This window comes from Glandiceps talaboti, chromosome 8 (genome assembly GCF_964340395.1).
Source record: "Glandiceps talaboti chromosome 8, keGlaTala1.1, whole genome shotgun sequence".
Classification (NCBI taxonomy): domain Eukaryota; kingdom Metazoa; phylum Hemichordata; class Enteropneusta; family Spengelidae; genus Glandiceps; species Glandiceps talaboti.
Window position 1 is genome coordinate 20633253 of NC_135556.1, and position 10981 is coordinate 20644233.

The window sequence follows — 10981 nt, forward strand, 5'->3', positions numbered from 1 at the left end:
CTATGGACTCGGACCACTCTTAGGTTGAATTTACCCATATAATCCATATTTATCAATTAGATAATTGCAAAATTTTTAAAGTCATACAGAAATAATGTCTCGAACTTCAAAACAAACAGACATCAGAGCGAACGTGGCTCATATCTAATTGCAGGCTTTCGCTCATAACCATGTGTTGGGGGTCGCGACCTTGATTGCATGCTGACGTCAATATTGTCCAATCACATAGAATATCATGATCACATTGCGATGTTTGATTCGTTAGTTTCCTAAACTGTATACTTCTGATACCATGATTCGTTACAAAATTATTTTGATGAATATTAACAAGGCATGTTACATGCCATCGTAAGGGAAACCTTACAAGTTTCTTTACACGAGTTGCTAAAGTCATTAAATGAAAACCCGAGACTCACGAAATTTCGTAATTCTTTTACAACTTACTGCTTGTAATAAAATCTGGTTAATAAACCCCCCTTTTCGTCATTTTTATCGATAACTAGCAAGTAACTTATATGAACCTCAGCTTTTTAGTGGTACACAGTGATGTTTACATGTAATGACTCGGAGTGTGCCTCCTTGGAGCAAATCGAATCAAAAGCCTATTAGTGTCCTAATACGCCATCTTGAAGTTTTCCTTGGGTATTCGATAATACTAGTATATTTACTTTATTTGAGATGAAATATGTTTACTTTGTTGTTAAATGTGACACTAAAAAAGCGACATGAGTGAGCGGGATAAAACTTATGCCTTCACAAATGACACAGATGATAGTCAGGTAGTGTGGGTAAACATCGATTCAGTAAAGGTTGGTTAAGACATGTAGATTGTAGTTTTTATTTACTGATGTCTATAACAACCATCAATGATGCATTTTTTTCTTAATATTGTTGAGTTTTAGTCAGCTGTTGACAACGCTCGTCACAGCCCGAATGCTAAAGTAGTCTCTAACGTCAAAAATAGGCGTGGTCTAGGTGGGACCGGAAATACCCGAAAACAAGCATTTCGTTGCAGTATTGTTATTTAAACAAAATGACTTGCGATTTGAGAGATTTTTTTGTAAATCTTTTTTCTCTTTAATACATTATCATTTTATGTTTTCCATAGGATACCGTCTCAAATCACAAAAACAGCTTTCCCCTCGTCGTACACAAGTCACTATGGATGGCCAGAACAGTAAAGAGTCCTCAAAGAGTGAGGCAAACATAAAGAGCATCTCAAAATCAGAAGAAAGTAAGTTGAATTCGTGCTTTGGTAACATTTGGTTTTTCGTGATACTTTTCACTTTAACTATCTTGGTGTATGGAATGATAACAACTTATTTTTACGCCATACTCACTACGATGGAAAGACGTTACAACCTAAGTACCTCGCATCTAAGTTCGCTGATAAGCATCGGACAGGCCGCTGTGTTGATCGCTATCATGCCTGTTTCTTACCTCGGTGGACGTCCAAGTAGTAGCCGTCCTCGCTGGATTGGCTGTGGACTCCTAACCTTAGGGCTGTCCACTTTTATAATGACGCTGCCACAGTTCCTGTTAGGCGAATATAGATATAGCGATACTGCTCACATGCACAATGATACCATCGAGATGAATCTGTGTTCAGAAAACATCACACTAGAAGATAGAGATTCTACATGCAACGTTGAGAAGAAGACTACGAAAGACAGCGAAGTGGCATACATTATAATGGTTATTGGAATAGTGATAATGGGTTCAGCTTACAGTACCTTGTATACCCTCGGATCTTCCTACGTAGATGACCATGCTAAGCACGTGTCATCAGCACTCTACCTCGGTAAGTATTCCATCATTGTATACTACTGGCCTCCTTGACAGCGTCGAAAACCAAAGTCTTTCCTCTTTACTACAGTCTAAAACCACTGTACTCTTCACGACAGCAATGTAAACTATTAACATCTTTACGATAGTGTCGTAAACTACTAGTCTTTACGCTTATGCTATAACTGTTTTCTATTCCATATGTAAATAATAGAAAAATAAGTTTGCGATAACCCGCCGGACCCTAACAATTGTTTTCAATTCAAAAGGTTTAAAAAACGGTGAGAATGTACTTGTATTTACTTACACACATTACAGTGCCAAAGTAGCCTTTTTCATTAAAGAAAATATTCCAGAGAAACCCCAACTCTTTCAAGACTGTAAGCTGAATTTATGCAGTACAGTATACTTCGTCTCATATATAATTGCTTGCCTTTACTCCTCATCAAACTATCACAGAAGTACTGTGACTATCGAGTATCATATCTGAGGGTCAAAAAATTAGATAATTAATCAATCAATCAATAAATAAACAAATAAACAAATATATAAACAAATAAATAAACAAACAAACAAATGAACAATACTTAATTAATTAATTGATTAATACAATGGAAAAATCCCACCTATCTACCCTATTTTCTGATTTAGAAGTACATTTTTTATATTTGCTCAAGTGGATATTTCAGAATGAAAACTAGAAAACAGACTGGTTTATAAGCTGTCAATAGATTTTATTTTTAAAATGATAGAAGTTACAGAATCTTGACAAGTAATCACGTGTTCTGATTGGCTAACATACCTGGAGTGTGAGTGCAAAATGAGTCACTATGTCTGGTTTATCTATTGCATTAATTCTAGGTCTTCTTGATTATGCAATTTTGAAATCCATTTATTGCTTTGCCTTTGAATTCTAAAATAGAGACATGGTTTCATGAAATGTTCAGCATTTTTCCACACTATGATTATATTGAATTGTCTCTCGATAGGTATAATGAGCACAATGTGGGGACTTGGATCATTCGCGACTAGCATACTTGCAGCAGGATGTCTACTCCTCTACGTTGATTTCAATAGAGTTGATGTATCGTCCCTGAAGATCGACAATTCAGATCCGAAATGGATTGGAGCTTGGTGGCTTGGACAACTCTGTTTGGCAGTCATTTGTGTTCTGATTGCAATTCCATTCTTCCTCGTCCCAAAGGAATCACCGAGGGTTCGAAAAGGACGTTCACATCGGAATGAGCAAACCAAAATGGATGAGGCTGAAGGGCGCCATGAGGAAAGCACCATGGGATTATTAAATAAGCTAAAGGGTAGGTGGATAATTATTTCCACACGAGGTAAATGAAGTTTGAATATAGCAAAGGAAACATTCATACACGGTTATTACATGTATATATTGGTTTTGCATTTTAACTACACTAGCTGCAACTGGAATGTTACTTGAAAACTGTTCCGTTAGACGTGGTGATTTACTCCTAAGAAAGTACAAAATGAACAGTATCAAATCTCCCGTGAGTAAAAATATTTGTGTAGCTTTACACGTAATATTGTACAATAAATCGAATCAAATTGATTTTTGTTGGTCAGCACCCAAAAAATCGGCTACCCAAAGCAATCACGATTTCGACCTGTTACAGTAACCGTACTGTAATAGGTAAAATCGATAACTGTGTGTTTGAATAACGTCTTATTCGTATTTTAACAATTTTCAGTGAAAGTATTGGTTGTGTGATCAAAAATATTCTTTCGAGTACTTTAACAACCCATGGGTGAATAGTTTTTACAAATGAATTATCGCTGGAATCATTTTATTACTCACCCAACGACCTCATGATAATTAACACTGATAGTTTTAATTTCTACTGGTCAGTATCTCTTTATCAAACACCCAATGAGTCGCTGAATATCCCTTATTTCGCTGTGTACATCATTTATACATCAGACACTATAGAAAATTTTCTATAGTGCCCTGATTTATGCATGGCTTTCCATTTCAAGGAATCTTACTGTTGCTTTGGCGATACCTTATTGACCCACGCTATATGACGCTGGTGTTGGGATACGGATTTGACTTGGGCTCAACTATTGGTATGTGGCCGTTTATTCCCAAATACTTTGAAGTTCTCATTGGACTGACTCCTTCAGAGGCTAACATATATGCAGGTAGGTTACGCACAAGAAGTGAGCATTGACTCTAAATGGATAATCTTTGTTACAGGTAGATTGCACAAACAACCTTTAAGTTTGTTATTGTGTAATGATCTTTAAACTGGTGATAAATACAAATAAAATCATGGAACTGTCTGATTCATCATCACCTGATTAAAAATCTTACTAACACTGCTTAACAAATATCTTTATTGTAAGATTTATTTTGAGCTAGACAATAAAATAGCAGTGATGTATGTATGTATGTATGTATGTATGTATGTATGTATGTATGTATGTATATATATGTGTGTGTGTATGTATGTATGTATGTATGTATGTATGTATGTATGTATGTCTATCCCAGTCTATGGACAAGATCTTTCAACAAGTGCTGCACTAATTCTAATGAAATTTGCTACACTTTTTTATATGAATCGAAATAATTCTGTTCTGGTAAAACAAATAGTAATAAATAATTTGCATAATTAACTATATTCAGCAATTAGACTACGATGTAATATAATAAGATGTTGATGTAGTTTTTTTAGTGAGTCATTTGCATAAGTGGTATTCGGAAATTAAGCAATAGCTTAAGAGTGTAAGCTTTAAATTTCAAACAATTTGGGTACATAGGCGAATAATAACAAATCCCACGTGTTCTGTAAAGTTTGTTGGTCTGGCTTTTGATTATAACTAATTTGCATAATCAATGACTATCTGCAGTTAGGTGATATTGTAAGAACGTGAACTTCAAATGTCATATACTTTAATACATACATTAATAACAAAGTGTATGTACATACATATAAAGCTCACAGATGTAACTTTTGATTTTAATTATTCATTTGCATAATTGGTGATTCTTTATAATTGCTTAAATATGGAAAGCTACAAATCTCATATAATTTAGACATACAAAATGATGACATAGCGCATGTGTCGTATAAAGCTTCTTGGAGTAGCTTTTGATTTTTAATTAGAGTTATTTGCATAATTACTTTTGTTTTTTCCATTAGGCAAAGCTCAAGAACGCAATCTTCAAAATTTTATAGAATTTAATTGATATATTGACAATAAAAAGCGCAAGTGCTTTATAAAGGTAGCTTATTGACGTAGCATTCACTTTTAATTTATTATTTTTCATAATTAAGCAATATCTGAAGAATGTAATATGCAAACTTGGTATAATTCGACAGATACATTGATGTTGACACAGTGCACGTGCATTAAACGCTTGTTGATGTTGCTTTTAATGAGTTCATTGTATGATTAATTTATTTGGCTTTTGAATATGTTAATTACACAATCTTCTCATTTCGTTTAATTCACTACATACAATGACGATAACAAATTGTACTTTTCATCTAAGGCTTATTGGTGTAGTATGTAATTGTAATCAATCATTTGAATAATTAGTGAGTTTTTGTTATTAGACAGTTTCTTAAGGTTGTATGTAAGCTTTAAATTTCATACAATCCTGTATATTCATTGGAAATAATGAAGAACGCGTGTCTGAGATAGCGAATTATGTATTTTCAAATTATTAATTATTTTTTACCAATTTGTTACAGCATTGAAAAAGAAAACAATATTTTACATTCTGATGCAAGTTTCACATTCCATGCAACTTAGTACATGCATCGATGTTCATTTTAATTTCATTTCATGGATTTGATAATTACGCAATATCTCAATGAGGTATATACGTGGTGAAAAATATAGAAATGACCATCCCTTACAGAAGGCATTTCAGTTCACATCTGTTACCTTGATACGCTGTTGCTGTCAGGTGACTGTATTCGACATTCAAAACGAAGAAAATATCACAGATATGTAACAAAATGGAATATCCATGATTTAAACAACTGTATCAAAATTTGACTTCTTGGGGGAACTTTATGATCTAAAATACTTGCAATAATTTAGTCTAGGGCGCCCTAACTTCCCAAATTATCAGGCATTCAGCTATGAAGCAGGTCGTTATTCCCGAAATGTCAGTTCTTTAATGTGCATGTTTGGACAGTGGACGTTTTCATTTTTCAGCGAAGCGTTAATATGCTAATTCTGACCCTAGCAACATTACCGTATATTATCAATATCATGACTAAATCTTGATATTGTGCACCCCCAAGTGTATTAATTCATGTATAGGTAAATGTACGTGTGTGAGAGACTGTAACTCGCGGTAACATAATACAATAAACAGTAAATGTTTATGTACAGTATATTCTTCACGAGTATAATTCATACAAGAAAGAATTTCTGTCGTCATGATCACGTCATTAGCTTCCCTGCTTGAATTTTACATGGTGCCTTATAATTATTCAAGATCGTGCATTTGCTGAATATTTCAACATGCTAGTATAGTGCTTACAGACAAAATAAACCTCTAATTTATAGGTAAAATGTCATTTTATAAGTAACTGAACAATGTTCTGTAAATAAATTATGTTGTTGAATTTTACCTTAAAATGCCCTAATTACAGCTCGTACAATTTTGGGGACATGAACGAGTCTACTGTTTTCTTCAATCAGGGATCTTCTTCAGCATACAAATCGCCTTATCCAGCCTTATTGGAGGAATTATCATTAACAAGTTCAAGCTACAAGAAATTGGTATGTCTAAATTCTTGGTAATTGCTCTTGCACTTGGAACTTTGAGTACCGTGTTTATCTACCCCTTCCATTGTGGTGGTATCGAAATAAGTGGTGTAAGGTAAGAAACAGTTAGACTGCTTTTTATTCAAAATTTGAAAGTCACTGAAACAAGTGTGTCCTCACTTAAACAAATTATATTGATTATGTCTAGATTTTAATAGCGCTGATGACGTTTATAAATCAACATGAAATTGATTCTTCAAACACGGATTTATCATCGTCCAAATTTATAAAGTCGATAATGACTTTGTATTGTAACTGTTGTCAATTGTTATTGATAGGTGTTGGATATTCCAACCTGTGTATTTATTGCGTAAATAATTTGCAAAAATATGGATTCCAGTGTTGTATATGTAGGAAAACATTGAATGAATAATACAAATTGCAATATCTAAGATTCGATTACTCCTTTACAGTAAGGGATGATTGCACAATGTCCCAAAGCTCAATTTCGATGGTTTAGGGAGGTTGGGGATTTGGATCAATGCGATTGCTGAACTTCATTTTGGCACTTCTAACCAAATTCCGAAAACGTTCACCCTTTCAATAATAACAGTTTCTGTATTTACTACTGAGATGTTGATAAGTTGATAAAAACTTACTTCTAATGCGAGATACAGTGGTGGGTTTACGGTAGTGTTTTGATGTTTTTACCATCATCTCCCGACAGTAACAAGGTTCATAAAGTTGGAACGTGTTTACCATCTTTTCATTGCATCGATCGTAGTGGTGTGATCGCTACAGTTTTCACCGTAGTTTACATCATATATAAACGTGTGATTTCGCACTTGGGAACGTTCGTTGACGGGGGGGGGGGGGGGGGGGGTTGTCCTAAACGGACGATATTTGTTTATTGAGGTTGTATGACATTATGCGATGGCCATCAAATTCATAGGGCAGCCACCACCTGGTAATGTCCAGAACCTCCAACAGGCTCTGGTCCAGGATTCGGACAACATCATCATTGAGAACATTCGAAGGTTTATTAATAGCATGGCATAGTCTCGGTTATGCCCATACATAACGTTCTTTACAGAGCCTCCATTTCCTTCCAGAAGCATCTAGTGCAAGATATGGGGTTGAATTGGTTTTATTTTAGCTCTCCGCTATGTAGCGAAGGTAGCGAGATTCAAAACTTACTCTTTTACATTCAGACACATTTTACGAATCTACATTAAATATCAGACTGTATTACCGTCACGTTTTTTTGTTCCCCACATGTGAATGTGTTTCGTTATAGTGAAGACGGCATAACCAAGACTCAACATTGTAATCAAAACTGTTCATGCTCTGTTGATCTCTTCGACCCTGTCTGTGGTTCAGATGGAAAAACGTATGTATCATCATGTCATGCAGGATGCAATCAGCTGGGTCAAAATGATGTAAGAAAATAATTAATCCCTTTGTGTAGTAATATTACTAATAAGAGGAATACTTCAGTCAGTCTTATTTTTGTCTTTTAGTGTTGATTACTGATAACAACTTTATTATGTGTCATTTGGTGTGATCAATTTCATTTCAGTAACTTGTTAAACTTTGAAATCAGAGAAGTCCTAAGGTTCTACACTGTTAACCTCTTCAGTCATCGTGAGGATATCCAGTAAAGGTTTATGGGAAACTCTCCTATAAGGACATCACATATACGCCAATCTCTTTGTATTGACATCGTCTGACAAATATTGACAAATATTACAACATCATTGCTGCATTTTCTTTGCTTCGCCACATATACTATAACAGCATATACTTTTTCAGGCATGTCAGTCGATTAAAATGAGAAATTTGCACTTCATTTTTTTCGTACCTGACAATAAGACAGAAGCAATGTTTAACCGAATGTTGTCGCGCAAGAAGATTCAGAACCAAACAACGCTTTGCTTTTGCTTACTCTAGATCTCCTTGTTTCCATAGTAATATAAATGCGTACTATCTGTTATGTAGACATACACGGAATGTGGATGTATGCAAGGACAAGTGAATGGTACCGATACCCTGACGATGGCTTCCAGTGGGATGTGTAATCATATAGAAACGTGTTCCCTCTTCTATCCATTATTGATTGCGTTGGCATTTCATGTGTTCGTAAATAACCTAACAGAGACCCCATGTTTGATTCTAACAATGAGGTAGGGAAAATTGTTGTATTCTAATTAAACCAGGGATTACAGTTATGCCTTCTATATTTGATATATAATTCACTGGTAAACATTCTCAAATTGATGAACACAAGAACACAGTATACAGTATCAGTTCTACAATGCATGGTGTTACCTCTTCGATGTGAAGCATTGTACTCGTTTCTGTCCAATCACTTTAACAACAGCAAACCTCACCATCACCACCATCACTCCCCTTCCCTTTTCTTCTTTCTTCTTCAGATCAGGGCCACCAAACCACAAGTCTTTTGGTCTTGGCTTAAGAATCGTTATAAACCGTTGTTTAGGTACGTAAATCTGACAAGAATAGTTATAGCGCATGTCCTACCGTTATAAAGACTGAAAGCAAGAACCTTAGCACTATATTGAAGAATGTATGAATGGTGTGTAAAGAAGTCTGGTGATTATGTCGTTGCTATCAGGTGTACCCTGCGCAGAAAAACGTGCAATGCAAAATCCGCACACTGTCAGTCATGAATACTGTACGTTTGATGAATGTCAATTATGCTCTGTTCAATGTTAACTGTATGTCCCGTGCGTGTCATGCGACCTGTGTCATTAAATGTTAACTTGTGTCCCGTATGTGTAATGCTGCCTATGTATTTTCTTTCTTCCATTTCAATTCATTATATTTTACATCAGCGATTTCATTTCTACCAATTATGTTTAGTCTCAATGCCCTTTGTTCATCTGTACTTTCTGTTCTGCCAATCAGATTGCCTTCATCGGATCACATGATCCACCCATATGGCAGTCTTTATTTGTAGCCAGACCGGCAACGTATATTACTTTGGTGTACATTTTCAGTTGCAGCTATCAAATAAAGTTGTGTTCAACTGTTTACAACGGCGTGTCCGTGTCAGCATATTTCTTTAAATAGGAATATAAAGTGAAATTGGACTGAGCTGCCTAGCAAACAATACATTTGTTGTCAATTTTTCATTCCTCCTCAAAGGTTTCATACCCGCACCGATGATCTATGGAATGGCGATTGATAAGTCTTGCAGTGTATGGAGAACATTTTGTGAAGGTTCAGCTAGAGGAGAGTGTTTGATCTATGACAACCAGGCCTTTCGACGCAACTTTGTGGTTGTAACACTTGGCCTGAAGTTTGTGGCATTTCTGCTCTACCTGTGTAACCATATTCTATGGAAAAGACGAGGGAACCAAGGTGGAGCTGATAACAGTGAGAAGACTTTCAAATACGAAGAAGTCAATCCTAACTCTGATCCTCTAGATTCCGTCAGTCAACGAAATGTCAACAATAAATCGTACACTCGTGTTTCTCAATTGTGATTTCATCAATATTTTGAGCATATGTCAGAGTATTATTTTCATCAGACTTATTTCAAATTTAACAGGTTTCAAATAAGATAGACGATTGTATTTACACAATTCTTTGCTACACAAACCATGACAGCATATATTCAGAAACATCAAATTTCGAGACATTCTTTCAGGTGAAATCTTTTGTACAATGTTAGAATTACGAAATATCGATATATAAATTCAAACAAAATTAAACATGTTAATTTGGGGAAATCATTATTTGTACGATATATTGAGCTGTTTTGTAACTGACAGACAGACAGACAGACAGACAGACAGACAGACAGACATACATAGACAGACAGACAGACGGAAACTGTGAGACAAAGAGAGGAGGTAGAAAGAGACAGATAGGGAGAGAAAAAGATAGAAATACAGAGTGTATGATCTATGACAACCAAGCCTTTATACTTTCAGCTTATAATTTCAGAATAAAAAACAAACAAATTAATCGAAGTGATAAATATGCATTATTAGTCAAACACATATTATTCAACAAAAATACTTTTGCTAATAGTGAAATATTTTTGCTATTTTAATTGATTTTTACTTTTCGTTCTTTTCATATAAAGCCATCAGCAATGTTTTAAACCTGGTCTATTAACATTGATAGTCAGGTATTTGATGTTGAATATCTTTGCGAAAAATTCTAGGGTGTTTGAAACTTTTCACTTACGAGTGTTTCATTTTTTTGCTGTATTGCAAATTGCACAAGTTTTGTCCAGCAGAGTCGTTTTTTCAGATTTTTTTTCTTATTGTTGGGGAGGGGGGGGGAGGGGTGTTCCTCTTTATTATTCATTTTTTCCATTTTACGCTATGTTACATGTGCACAACATGACATTTGCAACGGAAGGTTGTCGGCCTCGAATGACCTCGAGCCGTCACTGTATAGCAAC

General features: G+C 35.2%; 1 protein-coding gene across 1 annotated transcript; it reads left to right on the plus strand.

Annotated features, from left to right (window-relative positions):
- The first annotated feature begins 1344 nt into the window (after nucleotides 1-1344).
- Nucleotides 1345-10052, plus strand: LOC144439338 (solute carrier organic anion transporter family member 3A1-like). The gene is made up of 8 exons (XM_078128621.1): nucleotides 1345-1801; nucleotides 2775-3101; nucleotides 3790-3954; nucleotides 6478-6658; nucleotides 7841-7982; nucleotides 8542-8726; nucleotides 8979-9043; nucleotides 9712-10052. Exons 1-8 carry the CDS (start codon nucleotides 1345-1347, stop codon nucleotides 10050-10052), a joined length of 1863 nt encoding a protein of 620 aa, XP_077984747.1.
- The last annotated feature ends 929 nt before the right edge of the window (nucleotides 10053-10981 follow it).